Raw genomic sequence first — 19,000 nt, 5'->3', positions numbered from 1 at the left:
ATTTGGATTTGTATTTTTTTTAAACTTCATACTTTGCAGTTGTGTGCTTTGCTTACTGTGTTGTTCCTGCTGTGCCTGCCATGGCCTCTTGGGGCAGTGTGGTGTACGCATGTAGATAACGCAAGTACGTTGGTTGAATTAACAAAACTATACCAACGAAGAAGAAATTAGCCACGGAAGCAAAAACAAAATGTTTGGATAGAAGGTGACTCACAAATAAATGAAAGCCGTTCCTCTATATCAGGGTTCACCAATTCCGGTCCTCGAGTCCTGCACAGGTTTTAGATGTTTGCGCTCACTAGCACAGCTGATTCATATAATCAGCTCATCAGCATGCCTGATACCGATCCTGATCTTTATTATCAGGTGTGTTGGTCGGCGGAAGCCTCTAAAAAGGAGCTACAATGTATTCATGTTTTCAAAAATCCTTTTCTTTCTTTTCAGGAGGCACAACAAGAAAATTACAGCAGCAGAGGTCCAGGCCCAGGGAATTCTGGGAAGAGCAACAATGAAGTTGGCGCCTCCTCCCAAGACCGTCCTTCTAGTCTGCCGGTGAGTGAGTAAAAGTGCTCAAGAACAGAAACGGCTCAATATTTATTTCCACGTCTTGAAAATACTTTGTGTGTTTGTGGGAGTCCTGTAGATGAAAACATGACTTGAAGAAGGCCTTTCCATTTTCCAGCGTTTGCTCACTTCCGAGTTCTCGTCCAATCAAATGCGTCTTGTTCTCACGTTGGTATTTTTTTTTCCTCCTGGTTCCATAACGAGGGCGGAAGAGGCATCGGTGGTCAAAGCGTCACACGCTCTCTCGCAGTTCCACCCACAGGCGCACACAAGCATATGCATGGTCACAAGCTCTCGCGCTGAAGCGCGCAGTCACACGTGGAAACCCACGCGCGCCGCCTCTTGGCATTTGGACTCGCTCAAACTTGTTAAACGGGCTGACTGCAGGAGGAGTTGAGAAAAAAAAAATGGTGAGGCCCGGAGAGTCTATTAGTTTGAGCTGATTTTCCCCACAAAATTTTTTTTATAGATTTTTATTTCCCCTAATTTCCTGATTTTTCACCGTTTTTCATATTTTTTTTAAATGTATATATTTTTTTACTTTATAAATTTTTTATGACAGATTTTTTTTTTTTTTAAGAAAAGAAATATTCCAAAAAAACAGGAAAAATATTCAGAAAAAAATATTCCATAAAACAAAGTAAAAACAAAAAAAACAACTTTTTTTTTTTCTTTCAAGTGAATGCAATATACATCTGTACTTTTCTCGAAAATCACAATGTGTTGGTGAGCTATTTTCGGAACAAGCCTGCGGGTTACTCATGTTGTCATTGAGGGCTACGTGGTGCCCAAGAGCACTACGTTGGTGACCGCTGGTTTAACGCGTGTGGGACAGATATATGTTTAAAAATGTGTTTTTCATATATGGTCTCAATATCACTGATTTTTCTCCTATTGCTGGTTGGTCTGACTGAATATGCATTCACATCCCATAAGATGTATCCATTACGGATGGGTTTGTCACATTTAAACCGTCCTTACATAGTACAGCTTGGAAATGGTAAACTCATCAGTCTTGCTTTTCTACCAAGTGTGTCGTGTGAGGGTAGCGCAATTGCGCAATTTACTGTAAGTAGCTGATGGTGGAGGTGGAAATCGTTGAAATGAACTGTATAGCTTCATGGAAAAGATGAAGATAAGCTTTGTTGTGTTTGTTCCATTGGTGGAGCTCCACTCATACTGTGCAAGTGCGCTCGCCAAAGATGATATTTGATACGGGTCAGTTATTTCGGTACCCTTCACAAGATGATGATGGAAACAACGTACTGAACCAAACTTTAATGCTTGGTGAAAATATAGAAAGAGAGCAAATTTGCTTGGCATTGCTATGTTCTCCTGAGCTGTCACGGTGCAGTTGTAACCGTTTTTTTTTTTTTTTTTTTCCCCCCCTCTCCTCATCGCTCTTTCTCTCCCTCTCTCGCTCACGTTTGATGTCAGATCTAAAGCTGCTGTCATCTCTTCTTCCTCTTTCTCTGGCAGGTGGGAGGGAGAGCGGGTCGGCAAAGTGTCATGTTGTTGTTTTGGGACGCGTCTGCTGTGTGATGTGGCGGGATTTTTGAAGAGAGACCAAAGGGAACTTTTGTGACTTATCAAGAATGCAAGTCACAGTGTCCCGTGGGTCTTTCATGTGTTGCACTTGAGATACAGTTTTTTTTAATGTTGTAAGTGTCCCAAAGACGTATTTATACGTTTTTTTTTGTTTTGTTTTTTTTATGCTAGAGCATACAGAAGGCTTTGATGCAGCCTCTCAACTGCAAAGAACAGTTGCAGAAATGGTAGTTATTACACAAACGGCCAACAGGTGGCAGCAGTGCAAAGGAGATCAACCAGGACCATCTAGAAAAAAAGCTAAATTACTTTGAATTTTAAATAGATTTGTGAAAACTGATGAAACTTAGCTCTCTTCTAATGCTAATTGCTGCAAAACGGAAACAGATAGAAACATACTTTTTTTTTCCTGATGAAAGAATAGACTTTAATCTTTCTTTTGGTAGGTTCCATGCTTTTATAGCAATTGAACACAATATTCTGTGGGCCTTGCAAAATCAGTCAAAATCCAGTAAAACAGCCGGGAGCGAACGGGATTGCTTCTGTGAAAATGGCTGGGAGTGAATGAGTTAAGTAGAAAGTTTTGTAAGTAGAGACACGTTTTCCATGTAAATGCCCTAATCCGTTCCAAGCCTCCCAAAATTCAGACATAAATGTCTTATAAAGCATTAAAATGCATCAAAACATGTTACAAATACATGTTACAATGAGATTATTACACAATAAATGAGAGTTGTGCGTAATGTAAAAAGCAAAGAATAGAGTAAAGAATAAAAATGATGCTCATTTACCTTTTTAACTGCTGTCCTCATCGTTTTTTGCGCTCTTTGGTTCATGTTCTCTCTCAGAATCATATCACGTTTTTTCTAATATCATGCAGATCTAAATATTATGTCTATCATTAATGTGACAACTTCATTATTTTTCATAAACAGTTAATACCTTTAAAAAAAACAAAAAACAATTTTGCCACTTGTTGTCGACTTAAGATGACAGTCATGACACCTGTGCTGAGGAAATAGGTAAAGACAAATAATGGCTCAGGAAAAAATAATAATGAAAATATCCATCCTTCCATTTTATTGACCGCTTATTCCTCACAAGGGTCGTGGTCGGGGTGCTGTAGCCTATCTCATCTGGCACTGGGCAGGAGGCGGAGTACTCCCTGGACTGGTTGCCAGCCAATCGCAGATTAATGAAAATGTAAAAATAAAAAACAAATAAATAAACATAAACTTTGGACTGGTGTGTTCATAAAATAAAATGTTCATAAAATCAATAATAAATAAATAAATAAATAAATAAATAAATAAGCATTTATATAATAATTTATATAATAATAATAATAATAATAATAATAATAATAATAATAATAATAATAATAATAATAATAGAATAGAGAAGCCACCGACTAGAACACGTGCTTATTACTGTAAATGTTTTATAAGCCGTGTCATATCTTTTGGGATTTCCCCTGAAGTAGTATTTTTTATTTTTTCCTAGAATTTCACACAGTTCCAAAAACATTGACAAAAGTTCCAAAGACACTCTTGACTGCAATCATCTTTTGGAGTCACGCATCTTCTTGTACAGTATAAATGTGTTGCTTTTGTGAAATCTGTTTTGAATAGTTGTGTTTGTTCATCTTCACCATCCTGCGGGGCAGAGACACATTTCGTTGAGAAAAAACAAATCTCTTCTCTAAAATCTAAGAGCTTGACCAATCATTCCACTGCAGGCCATATTTCGAAATTTGTTTCCTCGTAAAAAATAATGGAAATTTAACAGTACAATTTCCCTTTTGTGATGGCATCCAAAGAGAACACACAAAATGACAAACACTCAAGTTAATCCCCACTGAGAGGATGTCTCTGATGCCTTTTTTATTTTGTTGTCTTTTAGCTTTTAGCTCTTTTTAATATGTTGTACTGGGGGGTTGTCGTGGAGGACCATGTACGGGACCAACCCCAGTCAATCCAAGCTGGGGGTCTTTGGGATGGTGGCTCTCCCTGTGGTTGTGGGGTATCATCCCTCCCAGTGTAGATGAGCTCCCCTTTGGTGTTTTTCTTCACATGGTTTCTCTGTGCCCCGTTATGTCCTTTTTAGAGATTTGATTTGCCTTCCCATTATTGGGCCAGTAACAAACTAGCTACTGACCCGCTTTGCTATTTCCTGCTGTGTGTGCTCACTGATTGCCCAAAGTTGCATGCTGGTAACAGTTCATGCATTGCAAAAACAGTTCCGTGAAGAACCCAACAGCCAGCACACACACACACACACACCCTCGTTCCAGTCGCTACATGTTCCCGGCTCTCCATCTCTCCCCTGACAGCCTGCCAAGCTGCCGCGCCGCCTCCTATGCTCCGAGACATGGGAGTGGATGGCCAGCCATGTGGAAAGACAGAGTGAGAAGCGGGTGAGGATGGGAGGCAAGAACAGGATGAGGGAGCAAATAAGAGGAGAAGAGAAAGCGTGTGAAGCGTCGAGGTGAAACGTGGTTATCTTTTTTTGTCACTCGTGTGGGGTGACGGGCCTGCTGAATGCAGGCCAGGGGGGGTCTGGCAGCAGCATGTTTTGCGCTCATTTGCCCCACTTGTGTTTTTTTTCATACAAGAAAAGGAAACGTCAAATGCTAACTATCCCTCTTGCTAGTGTCCAGCCTGCTGTCTGTCCTCTGAGTGTCGGGTCACGAATGATTGACAAGACACAGCTGGAGAGTCCAGCTAACCTACTCTCGCTCTCCGCTCTCTCTCTCACACCTCAATCAAACACAGACGCACACACATCTCGGCACACAAGCACGCACAAGTGCACTGACGCACGTTCCGCAAGTGCGGCGAATGTTCGCATGCTCAAGCGGAGCACGTCAGTCTGCTTTGACAGTATGCGCCCTGACTGGCTTCAGACGCGCTGCTGTGTTTTATTTTAGAGTCCCCAAGCAGGCAGGCAGACAGGCCAGCAGGCAGCGCACAGTAATGTCATCCAGCAGGGTTACATTCAGCCTCCATATTAGCTCACGCCGGGGGAGTGCGTGAAGGCAGAAAGGAGACGGAGATATAAAAGAATGGCAAAGTCTCCCACTGCATTTCCCATATAGGAATAACTGCAGCATGAGTTCCTTTTAACCATTTTTTGTTGGAGGCGGGGCACGTGAGAGGGAAATGTGCCCTGGATGCTGCCGACTATTCTTAGAAGGTGCAGCAGCCCCGAAGGCCACGGCAGCTCCCGGCCGCGGCCGCCACCAACACGTCGCATGTCCGAGAATAGGAGCGCTAATCTGAAGCCACTTTCACATGGAGAGGAATGCTCCCGGTCACGCCACACAATCGGAATCCACTTGCAAACTGGTGTCCTTTAACTCTTTGACTGCCAAAAACGTTTAATAACGTTTAGTAGGGGTGTGAATTGCCTAGTACCTGACGATTCGATTCGTATCACGATTCACAGGTCACGATTCGATTCGATACCGATTAATCCCGATACGAATGGTCACGATTCGATACCGATTAATCCCGATACGAATTTATAAGTCGATTGTTGCGATTTTTTCCCATTCAAATTTAGAAAATACTATCAGTAAATTTGTACATGTACACTGTAAGATTTGTATGAATATATTTATCTAAAACTTGAGGCTTATAACCGTGAGCCACTGTACACAAACAGTTTGCAATCTGTTTCACATTTGAACAGCATTAAAATAAAAATATTAAGGCTTAATGTGCCGTTCATATAACATTCTTCCATGCTCAAGGTGTGAATCCTAAAAAAAAAAAAAAAAAAAAAAAAAAAAAAAAAAAAAAAAAAAAAAAAAAAAATATTCTGAAAAAAATCGATTCTGCCGATTATTGAATCGATTCGAGAATCGCGCGATGTAGTAGTGCGATACATCGCCGAATCGATTTTTTTAACACCCCTAACGTTTAGTAAAATCACGATGTATGCCGCCATAAACGTTAAGTGACGTCAACTATTTTTTTTTTTTTTTTTTTTTTTTTTTGTGTGAATATATCAGTGGTCAGTGCAACGTCCAAGTGCAGCACAGCCGGGTCAATGAGTTGTGAAATCAAAAACACCCACTAACTATGGCCAGCAGATGGCAGCGGTAGCCGCTCGGGCCAAACTAGAACTGCGAATTACAATGAAACATGACGCAATCTGATGAAATAGAATGTTTTCAAGGCTGACGTGAATGAGCAAAGCCTTTGTAACATTAAACCTAATAAAAAAAAAAGTATGTTTCTATCTGTTTCCGTTTTGCAGCAATTAGCATTAGAAGAGAGCTAAGTTTCATCAGTTTTCACAAATCTATTCAAAATTGTAAATAATTTAGTTTTTTTTTCTACATGGCTCTGGTTGATCTCATTTACTCTGCTGCCACCTGCTGGCCGTTTGTGTAATAACTACCATTTCTGCAACCGTTCTTTGCAGTTGAGAGGCTGCATCAAAGCCTTCTGTATGCTTTAGCATAAAAAAATAAAATAAAAAAACGTATAAATACGTCTTTGGGAAACTTAAAACATAAAAAAAAAAGGTATTTACACGTTATTGGGAGCAAATGAGTTAATCACCACAGACGCAGCTATCATGACACTGCCGGCCGGTCAGAAGAAGTAGCTTCATAGAAAATGCAGACAGTTCTACTTTCTTGTATGCCGGCTTGTTTCGTTCTACTCCTCATGAATGATTTACCGCACACACAGTTTCATGTGAGCATTTCCCCCCCCCCCCCCCCCCCCATCTTCAAGAGTGGTGAACACGTGTTTTTGCATGGGCGTACCATGTGTGCCCCCATGCTCTGAATTATAGCTGCGCGGGAAGCGGAAATGATCTGAGGCAAAACTCTCATCAGTATCCCCTTTTTAAGAGTTCAGATGTCTGGAGTCCAATTAGAGTCAGCAGCAGTTCGGATCCACACTTGTGTCCTTTAGTAAGAACATGATACGCGTCAGGTTTGAATTGAAGACGAGTTGAAAAGAAACCGGCCATTAGTTGGTTGTGTTCACTGAATGGCTCCCTGTGCAAAACCCACCGCCGACACTGCGCTCCCGTGGAGGAGAGAGATACGCTAAAAGAAAAATATCCCAATGGGGATCTGTAAAATATTTTCTTTTCTGAAGGCTTTTAGTTGTATCTTGATGGCTAGACATGGCTCTACCTAGTGGGAGCTCTGCTGGCCAGTGTAGGTTGTTAAAGCCAGTTGGTAACACAAGGCTGAGCAGCGGTAGCAGGGAGACGTGGGAGGTCGTGTTTTTTTTTTGTTTTTTTACCCAGCTGCCCCTGACAGGCCCGTTGGTGAGAATGTGCGCCTGTGTGTGTGTGTGTGTGCTTTTGCATTAGTCCAGCCCCAGAATGTGACAAGCTTTACGATTTGAGACTGAGGGGAAATGGAGAGGGATGAACTTGGTTAAGAAAACACGAGTTTGGTTCCACTGGCGCCTCTCCACCCGCTACGGGGGAGGAAAGGAGGAATAAGATGGGGATGAAGGGAGTGCAGACTGATGAAGGAAGTGAATGTCCCCCGAATGAATCCTTCAAAAAAAAAAATCCTATGAGCGTGAGTTCTCTTCTTCGAGTTGGTGTCTTCTAACGAGGCGAGTGTGTACAATATGAGGAGTAAATGAACGTGACACTCAGTTGTACTGATAGATGCTGTTTTTCGCACCTTTTAAAGGGATACTCGTTTTCAGGAGTAAAAAGTTAATTAATTTGATAACTTCATTATTATTTTTTCATATATTATTATTATTATTATTATTATTATTATTATCATTAAATAAATTATTTATTTATTTATTTATTCATTTATTTATTTATTTATTTTATGAACACACCAGTCCAAAGTTTGTTTATTTATTTATTTATTTATTTATTTATGTATTTATTTATTTTTATATATATATATATATTTTTTTCATTATTCTGCGGTTGGCTGGCAACCAGTCCAGTGTGTACCCCGCCTCCTGCCCAGTGCCAGCTGAGATAGGCTCCAGCACCCCCGACCCTTGTGAGGAATAAGCGGTCAAGAAAATGGATGGATGGATGGATGGATATTTTCATTATTATTATTATTTATTCCTGTTTTTGGGTTTGGTCAGCAAACTGAGCCATTATTGGTGCTTACCTTTTTCCTCAGCACAGGTGATGCCATGATTGTCATCTTAAGTCGACAACAAGTGGCAAAATTGTTTTTTTTAAAGGTATTAATTGTTTATGAAAAATAATGAAGTTGTCACATTAATGATAGACATAATATTTAACATAATATAAAAAATTTTGTATGGTTTTATGTATCGATGTTGGGATATGAAAAGGCGCATCGATACAATATCGATATATCGATATTTTGAACCCAGCCCTACTACTAATATTATCTTCTTATTGTTGAAAACGGCTCAGTGAGTTAAGTATCCCTTTAAAATTGTTTAACGTCAGCTTAGCTAATTTTTTTTTTCGGGATGGGCAAGTACCAATGCCAGGTATCGGTATCGAGCAGACCTCATTTCAAGGTATTGGTACTCACGACTGTAGCCGATAGTAACAGCTGCTGCTCGGAACTAGAAATTAGAAGAATTGAAAATTGCCATTCATTTTAATGCACTTTTAAGGACAAATTGGGATATATTAGTCTTCCTTTAAAATTATCTTTTTTTAATTTTATTTTATTTTATGTATCAAAAGTACAGTAGTAGTGGTATTGGTATCGGCATCAGTGGATGCTCAATAATTGATCTGTCTGCACAGAAAGTGGTATCGGACATCCTTACTCATTTTGTTCAAAATATGTTGCATTTTTGCCTTTCTAAAATAAAATAAAAAAATATTACTCCACAGCTCAATTACATTATACTTGATATGTCGATTTCATATTCAACAACGCTTTCTCTCAGGCTCTAAGCTTTCTTTTATGAATAGTGATTTTCTGACATTACGACATGAATTTTTAAATGTGCCGTTAAAATGTTATTTAGCAGAAAATTGGAAACATCAATTTGATATTCATTAATAGTTCGGACATGGGAAGTGTCCATTCGTAAATCACTTGATGCGCGTGCATGCATAAATGAGAGTAGCTTTTTTTTACACTTTCGCTACTTTTTCCCCATTTTCGTCACAACATGGAATCGGAAAATGAAACGTTGGGGAAAGATAAGCTACATCTCCCCGTTTTTTATTTTTTTTTATTTGTCTCCTGCGATTCGTGACGTCTCCTTCACTGCTTCCTCTCCTCTCACTCCCTCTTTTCCTGCCTTCAATCCTCCGTTGGGTTTATTTTTACGTCTGATCCCGGACGCCCGTCGTCCCAACCCATTGGCGGAGACGCAAGGAAGGAGCCCACAGAGGACTGAAGGAGCTCAGCCAACGAATGCGGGAGGGGTTGGGTGGAGGGAGGAGCCATTTAGAGGAGGAACCCGGCTGTCGTCGGCGTGGCTCCCTCTGGCTGCTGGGAGGCTGAAATTACATCTGACTTTGAAGCCGGCGTCGCTTATAGTGAGAGGAAATGCGTGCGCGGGAGGTTTTATTATGCGTGATCCGCACTGTGATGAGTCCTGATGGCACTATACAGCGCTGCTATTAATCTACCGTCATAAAATATGTGCGCGCTCCTTCACACATCAGACACATAAATGGATTTATGCTGCAATGCATTCGCACACAAACACCTTACTCGCTCACGACCCAGTTCACGGCTGGATTCCAGCTTCACGTCGAGCCTTTTAAAGATTAAGATATTTTTTTATTTTTTTTCTCATTCTCATTATCTTTGAGAAGGTTTATCCGACTGCACACTGTGCTCACAGGCAAAACGTGAGCGAATTTACACACGCGTACATGCAAAGTTGCACAGATTGGAGATAGCTGTGTTGAGCTGTGCTTGTTTGAGCTGCTGATACTTTCATGATGTTTTTTTTCAGCAAACACTTGGGGAGAGGATAAGGAGAACTGGATAGATAGCAGGGATGTAACGATAAGGGCAATATCGTGATATTAAAACTGCCACAATATCGTCGTCGTCATGTTCACAATATTTAAAAGGAACACATCTGATACAAAAAAAAAAAAGAAGTCAGGTTGATTTCCATTTGTGCAGTTGTAGCACCCTCTAGTGGTTAGTTTATTAGTGCAATTCAATTTTCATGAGGGATGTTTTGGCCTTCTATGTTTAAAATCTATGCTAATTGTCATGATATTGTGGGGAGGTTGGCGATATCAAAAAGGTCACAATATTGTTAAAATAATCCCTAATAATAATGACATTAAACATGTGACAGAATTAGCATGGTAGAAAACATAGCAAAAAAGAGAAATGACAAGAGTCGAGAATGCATGACAAAATGCCAAAGTTATTCAAACGCATCGGAAATCTTGCACAACAAAGAAGCATTTGCTGTTGATATTTAGCAGAATAGCCACTGAGGAATCACAGATTTGTGTCAAATGTGCGTATGCACGATTTAAGCACACTTTGTGTGAATGAGGCCCAATAAGGGTGGATTGTAATCATGTATTTAATTGAATTAGTCTTTAAAGGGTAGATTGACTTTAAACTGCCTAGTTTTTACATTTAAACATTGCTTAGGGTTTTTTTTTGTTTTCAAATGTGTGCATGTGTGCGTGCGTTCACGCATTCAATTCCCTGACGTTAACTTAAATGCACATCTGAGTACGTTTGCTTTGCTTCACCATTGATAGCCCGAAGATGAGGACAGGAAGGACCATATAAGGGAAACGCTATTGTGTCTCGAAAGAAAGGCGGGAGGACGACATGCTTAATGAAGGAGACAGAGAAAGACGGATAGAAATCTCCCTGTGGCATTCAGCCCTGCCTTGATGACTGTCCAGTCCATTTCAGCGTGTTACTGACCTGCCAGCCTGATTACTAACAGGACTTGGCACTCAGCTCCTAATGTCCAATGGGAACCAAAACCGGCATTTGCTTTGGTCACAATGAGTCACACAGTCGTAGTTTCCCGTACAGTAAGCGTGGTCACACGTGGTCACACATGGTCAGAGTCAGCGATGTCACCGATGGCCCATTTTTTAATTTTTTTTTTTTTTTGCAGTCTCACTGCTCTTTTGGAGGTGTGCGGCCATCTGTTAGACTTGGCCAAACGGTCAATCCTCACACACTTCATCACTGAAACTGTGAGATTGCAATTATGTTACCCGCTGTTATCGTCAACCTCTTTGCCTTCCGTGCTACATGCAAAGAACACAGAACAGCCGCAACATTAGCCTTTCTACAGATAATTATGCAGTGTTTGAAAAAGAGTTGTTTAGTTTTTGTCCAGTTTCAGTTACGTGTATTTTTATTTTTATTTTTATTTTTTTAAGAGAGAGCTCAGAATTGTTCATTCGGTAGTCTTATCGATGTGCGTGTAAATACGTGTAAATTTATACTCATTACCGTATTTTCCGCACTATAAGGCGCACCTTCAATGAATGACATATTTTAAAACTTTTTCCATATGTAAGGCGCTACAGTAGAGGCTGTGGTTACGTTATGCATCCATTAGATGGTGCTGCGCTAAAGGGAATGTCAACAAAACAGTCAGATAGGTATGTCAAACTTTATTAATAATTACAAACCAGCTTTCTGACAACTCCATTCCCTCCCAAAATGAAGAAACAGCTGTTTTATTATTTTCTCTGAGGTAAAGTATTAGTATTAGCTAGCGATCCAAGATGGCGGGATCTTCTGCGCATGCACGTCACCGATAGCGTCTTGACAGCGAGACCTGTTGCGGCTCAATATTGATCCATATATAAGGCGTCAATTTTTGAAAAAATTGAAGGCTCTTAGGTGCGCCTTATAGTCGTGAAAATACGGTAATTCACCTAAAACCTAATAAAAATCCCATGACCCTTCACCTTAGCCGGGTACTTCAGTCTCGCCAGAAGTCGTGAAGTTCAGAAGGTCAGGAGACCAGAGGAAAGGTCAAAGAAAAGAAAGATAAATCAAAGTAAAATCCAGCACCAACTAAACACTTCCTGCCATCCACATGGTTACAAAATCAGTCTTCCGCCAACCCCAGAAACCTCTAAATTCCAACATATTTTTTTTTAACCTTTTACAGTGAATCCACGTCCTGTCTGTCCCATGTGTCCCAGATGTTGTAGATTAGCAGGTTTTAGTCTAGTCTTTTCTATTTTTAGTCCGGTGAAAAACGTGCGTTGACGAAATTGATTTGTTTAGTTTTTGTTGACGAAATTAACACTAGTTTGTTATCACTTGTTATATTTTACTTCCATTATAGTTATATAATGTACATTTGAAATGGGTCATCACAAACAGCCGTCTAGACAAGATATCAGCCACATCTAGCCAATCTAATAATTTTGCACACAAACACAAAGCTTTCCCACTCTCATACAGGTTCATTTGCTTGTTGTTACTTTGCATAGCATTTGTCCTAATGGCTTGTTTCACCCTAATGTGTCAGATCCATTAGCAGCCACGTAGCTGCCGCATCATGTCTTATTGGTTGGGGGGGGGGAGGAAAAAAAAAAAAAAAAGACCAGACATTAGGATGGAAAAAATCACAACAAGAGATGGAGAAAGCTGTCTCTGAATTGAGTTATAGCCGATATGATTTGTTTGTCTCTCAAGTGTTTCTGTCTCTTCTCGTTTTCGCTCTTGATTCTCATCTTTCTTCTCCCTCAGGGCTTGGGCGGTGTTTAGCCCTCTAATGAGCTACCAATGTGTGAGTGTTTTTTTGTTTTGTTTTGTTTTTTTCCTGTAAGTTGCCGTTAGCTCATGCATTTTGGATGAAAGGTATTTATCATACTCTCACGTTGACATTTGCATCCTGTCGTAAGCGGGTTCGTGCCAAGGCCTTGCGTAGTTTGGCACAGTGGCCTCGTTCTTGCCTTGTTGCAAACTCCCTGCCTGATCAATATGCGTCTCGCTGGGGGACTTTGCGCTTGACGTGATTGCTCTAAAAGGGCAAGTATGTTTTGTAATGCGCAAAAACAAAAACACACATCTTGCATGCACGTGCTTGGAGGTTGTTTGCTCGCAGCAATGGTAGCTCCAAATCTGCTGGAAATATTTTGTCCAGGGAATGTGGACTTATTGAGTGTTGCCAGGTTCGACTTTTCCTACACCTCTCATACAGTACAGTATATTTTACAAACGCATACTGTTAGGGCTGCTCGATTATGGGAAAAATAATAATTTTGGCAATAATTGAAATCACGACTATTCAAACGATTATTATTTTTTTGTGTACAAAACAAGAAAATGTTTAAACATTTAAAAATGTTTAGACCAATTAAAAAATAGAACTACTATAATTATATAGGTCTCTTTTGGACCAAACTGAATTTATAATAATATATATATTTATAATAATATATATTTATTTTTTTATGTTGGCAAAAACTTGAAGTTGGAGTGCAGCATGTGTACTGTGTAGTAGGTTTATTTTTTGGGACAAAACAAGAAAATGTTTATGCGTAAAAAAAATAATAATAATAAAAAAAATAAAAATAAATAAAAAATAAGACAAATAAACTTATTTGAAACACTATTTTTTGGGGGATGAAACAAAATATTTTAGTTATTTTAAAATACTGCTGTCAAGCAACCATTCGAACGTTACGTGCGTATTACATAACGCCACAGAAGTGCTAAACCGTGGGTACGGTTTCGTAAACCGTCGGTACAGATTAGTAAACTGTGGGTACAGATTGTTAAACTGTGGGTACAGATGAGCAAAAAAATAAATAAAAAATTCAGACCCTGACACCAGAGGGGCTCCGTATGATGTAGCAATTGTGGCAGTAAATGTCGCCTGAATCTCACCCCTCATAACATCACCTGGGGCCAAATTTACATAAGGATCTGAGAACATGTTGTAACATCCATTTCCGCAAGGGAATTATACTTTCTTCTCGGTATCATAAGATAATGCTAATGCCGCTGTCGTTCTTGACAGATGTAAATAGTGTCATCGTAAATCCCCATACATGACACACATCATTAGCGCCAAGCAGTCAATGAAAAGGCCAGACGCAAATTCCCCTGCAATGTGACGTGATTTGAATTTATTTGCGTAAAATATGAGCGCAAGATTAACGCAGCTGTGGGAAATAATCGCACCTGTGATTGGAAAAAGGATTATAGACCCTGATCCTGCTTTAATGTCTGCAGGACAGCACAGGACGCTGCTCAAACATCAGGCCAACACGACGTTTGCTTTTCGTTTCTGTACAAAAAGAGGAGTTTTAGACTCATATTATTGTTGCTCATTGTGCAGGTGTACCTAATTTCGTGGCAGCGCTGTGACAAAACTTAATGACGACTTTAACCCCTTAAGAATGAAGCCGCTAAGTCGCTAATTCGAAAACACAGTAACGAGAATAAACAGCACAAGATATACAAAGGCAGCAGTTTTGCATATGGTGTATTAAACGTCTCTCTCTGTCTGCATCTTTATGCGTGTGTTGTCTTTGCGTCCGCCCTCAGTCGCGTCCTCCTAGCGCAATCGCCATCCCCCTCGGGAAGGCGGCGGCGGCGGTGGTAGAAAATGTCCAAATGCGACAACGTAAACAAACAGGCAGGCAGCTCTCTGTCTCCCCGTGTGAAGTGATAATGTGTTCCCCTCACTGTTTTTGTTCTCATGCTAATGAAGTGGACCACATTGGTAATCACTTTCACAACCTCCGCCAGGGAAAAGGAGAAACGGCAAAAACAAAGGCTCAAACGAACGAATGCCGGGCTCTTGTTTGCGTGTTTGGGAGTGTGGCAAGTGGAAGACGTTGCCCTTGCTGGTGAAAATAAACACTCTTGTGTACGTGTTTATAAGATGGCTTTCCAGTCTTCCAGCAATGCCGAGGCTGTCGTGAATGGATGCAGGACCAGGATGACAATAATACATGATAAAATGAGCAGTTTTTGCTGTGTGTGGTCTACGCCCTTAAATCACAACTTTTTTCTACAAGGGCCACATACAGAAAAGTAGAAAGATGATAGGGCCACTTTTTTTTTTTTTTTTTTTTTTTTTTATGTTAAAGGGATACTTGACTCACTGAACAATTTTCAGCAGTGAAAAGTTCATATTTTGTCCAGAATGAATTATTTGATATCTTCATTATTTGTCATGTACAATGAGTACAATTCAAAAGTCATTTTTCCAGGTGCTGTCGACTGATGATGACATCACCTGTGCTGAGGAAGTAGGTAACGACCATTCATGGCTCACCTGTTTCCTGGGTTTGGTCAATAAACAGACAGGAAACAGGTGAGCCATGATTAGTCGTTATCTCATTCCTCGGCACAGGTGATGTCATCATCAGTTGACAGCAAGTACAAAAATTACTTTTAAAAGGTATTAATTGTACATGAAAAATAATAAAGATACCACATTAATTATATAGACAAAATATTAACTTTTTACTCCTAAAAATTGATCAATAAGTCAAGTATCCCTTTAACTTATTAAACAAAATAAAACAATTTAATCAATCAAGCATTTATTGTTTATAATATGTAGTTATTTTTGGAAAAATTGCAAGTTAAAAGTAATCAGGCAAATAGCTGAGATTATTATTTTTTTTTTTACTATTTACTATTTACTATTGTTTGTGGGAATTTCTCTCTCTCTCTCTCTCTCTCTCTCTCTCCCTCTCTCTTTCTCCCTCTCTCCCTCCTGCTGTGCCACTGCCATAATGTTCATGTCCCAAAGGTAATTAGACGGCACTACAAGAGCTCAAATACCTGCTCTGTCTCACCTGAATGGAAGCAACACCCCTTTTTTTTCTGTACGCGTGCGTGTGTTCTTTGTGACAACTCACGATTCTAAAGTGCGTTTGACATGCTTTTATGTATGCGTCTGTTATCACCTGCCTGCACACAGTTCTTTCGACATGGCTGTGATCTTACTGATAAACCCGAACAACAGGGGGCATATATGATCGCCGTCGAAAACAAACACGCGCGCACGCAGACTGAGCCGAAAGGCGAGACGTGCGTATTACGGAGGAGCTAACATGACAAGGCTGTTATCTGCGATGCTCTTTATGAATATCGCTAGATGGTCTTTAGGATAGATGGCAAGCTTTGATGACGGTTGTGTCACCGCAGTGACATTTTGTCAGCCGTGTACACACACCACTACATAATACACCGAGATCAAACGCCAGCACAATCACAAACGCGGGGATTTGCGCGCAAGCTGTCGCCAGATTTCTCACACGTTTCGGGGGAGAAAAGCGCGCGTTTGCTGCGGTTACATCTCATTCGTTCAAACACACGTACACTTTTCCAGCTCAGCGTTGTGTGTTAGCGGGTGCTGTGAGCGTTGTGCAGCCGACTGAGTTTGGCTTGTTTATCCTCTTCCTGTTGCTGTTATCTATTTTGCTCTAAAAAAAAAAAAAAAACACAAACTGAGGGCTGAATTGGAGCTCTCCTGACTTGTGTTCATTTTTGATGGCTCTTTGTCATCAGATTGCAAACTGATTTTCTTTCCTTTGGTGTCAATTTGCTACTTAACCACCCACCAGCTACATCTTTTTTTCATGGACTGATTCAGTTGTACTTTTTAAGGACAATTTAGGGTTACCAGACATTCTGTTTTAAATTATTATTATTATTATTTATTTTTTATTTTTTTCTGTCAATATAACAGCGCTTCACATGTTAAATCATGCCTTTTCATTATACCAGAACTTGAGCTACTTCCTGCTTCCATATCGAATAATCATGGGAAATGTAGTCCTACTAGCCAAACGCTGCAGTCGCTGGTCAGACCTGACACAAGCCGAGCTTTTCTGGCGGCACATTTCCAGTGTTGCAATGCAGGACTGATGTGAGCTTATTTACGGCTGTTGAACTGTCAACCAAGTTAGCATTTAGCATTAGCTAAAGTAGTAACACAACCAGAGACACTGATTATGATATTTCACAATAATTATAAACAATGATTCAACATGGTAGAAAATAGATACTATAACTGTCAATATTAGGGGTGTGAATTGCCTAGTACCTGACGATTCGATTCGTATCACGATTCACAGGTCACGATTCGATTCGATACCGATTAATCCCGATACGAATTTATAAGTCGATTCTTGCGATTTTTTTCATTCAAATTTAGAAAATACTAATCAGTAAGCTTGTAAAGTGTAAGATTTATATGAAAATGTATTATTTATTTAGCTGAAATTTCAGTCTTATAGAGGTTGTAATCTGTTTCATGTTTAAACAGCATTAAAATAAAATATTAAGGCTTAATGTTCCGTTCATATAACATTCTTCCATGCCCAAGGTGTGAATCCTAAAAAAAATAAAAAAAATAAAAAAAATAAAATCGATTCTGCTGATTATTGAATCGATTCGAGAATCGCGCGATGTAGTATCGCGATATATCGTCAAATCGATTTTTTTTAACACCCCTAGTCAATATGTAACACTTTATTGCTATAAATCTTTCTGAAGTGTTTACATTTTCAAATGATCAATTCCACAACAGAAATTCACACTCTCCCACAACTGGTGAGCTATTTTTAGAACAGGGTGGCAGACTACTCATGTGGTCCTTGGAGGCTACCACGGGCACCATGTTGGTGACCCCTGCTCTCAACTCTGAACCAGTTAATGAATCTGGTCCCACACCCGTGACCTTTGCCCCTCACAAATGTTCCTCTGAATGACTCGACAAATATTCCCACATTGAGCTACAGTAGCTTGTACAAAATCTCGCCTGAAGAGTGCAAGTTATTGGACCTGCTACATTATATTCTTCCATGATCATTTCCTGATCATGTGGTCACACATGCTTTTCTATACAATATGGTGTACAGAATATAAGTATCTGCTGTCAATGGGTGGTGTAAAGAAAATGTTTGTGTGTGAATGTGTGCCTGTTACTGTATGCAAACCCATTATTTGCTCGTGTTTTTGTTTTATGTTAATTGATAGGGGCTGTGTGTGCCTGCAAATACACCAAAGAGAACTTTCCTTCCTTCCCTCCTACCTCTGCTCACTTTCAAGGCACACATTGCATAGATGGAGAGAGCATCCACAGGAAGGAAAGGAGATATAAAAAATAAAAAAAAAAGAGAGGAAAAACTGCCAGGTTGTTTGCTCCCACCTGTCTCCATTTGCAAGAAGAAACAAAAGCAGAGAGGGGAAAGACAAAGACGTGCAGACGCCTGGGAAGACTTGAAAACGAGAACAGAAACAATAGGAAGAGAGGAGGGGAGGAAGAGATCAGATATGCGCGTAGCCCCAAAAGGCACGTCGCCGTTTGAAGCCAAAGTGCTGGAACAAGCGGCGGCATCGACTTCATAGAAAATGGCTCTCCGGGTAAAGAGGCTCCGCGGAGGGAGATGTTTGGATACTGGGACCGCTGGAAGGGAAGGATCATCGCACATTAGACATCCAAGAGGCTGCGTTTCCTGCCGTAGCTAATGGATTTAGATATGTAAACAAAATGAAGCTTTTCCCATCAATTTGATGAATTTCTCACCGGCTGATCTTCCCATTTTAGCTTTGATAGACATTAACCGACTGCAACGTTTGGTAAACTTCAACAATCTAAATTACACTAGGAAAAATCCCCGACATTTCCAAAGTGGGAATTTGGTGTATTAATGAGACTATGTGGGAATAAACTGCAGTTTTGCAAAGTTGGAGGAAAAAACAACCAGCATAATCCTGTTTAAGACAAATAGATGTAATGAAAATGTAGTTAAAATTCTAATCTGAATCCGGCATGTCTCCCATCCTCACAAGACGCTGAAAAAAATACACACTGTGATCCCAGTGTAAGGGATATTTATTGATATTTTTATTATCATTTATTATTATGTTTTAGATTTTAAAGTGGTAAAAACCTGCAACAAATTCTCTATTTTGCTCCTGCATAAATAATTTCACAAA

The 19,000-nt window shown here is 39.9% G+C and overlaps 1 protein-coding gene across 3 annotated transcripts in view; it reads left to right on the top strand.

Moving 5' to 3' along the window:
- arid1b (AT-rich interactive domain 1B) overlaps positions 1-19,000 on the top strand; it is a 199,961-nt gene that overhangs the window by 82,899 nt on the left and 98,062 nt on the right. For all 3 annotated transcript variants that reach the window (XM_077540057.1, XM_077540056.1, XM_077540055.1), the window contains exon 4: positions 445-552. In XM_077540057.1, the coding sequence (XP_077396183.1) occupies positions 445-552 (108 nt within the window). The remainder of the gene's footprint in view (positions 1-444; positions 553-19,000) is intronic.

Source organism: Festucalex cinctus, chromosome 12 (genome assembly GCF_051991245.1).
Source record: "Festucalex cinctus isolate MCC-2025b chromosome 12, RoL_Fcin_1.0, whole genome shotgun sequence".
Taxonomy (NCBI): domain Eukaryota; kingdom Metazoa; phylum Chordata; class Actinopteri; order Syngnathiformes; family Syngnathidae; genus Festucalex; species Festucalex cinctus.
Note: the sequence above shows the minus strand (reverse complement) of the source record. Positions and strands in the feature narration are given on the sequence as shown.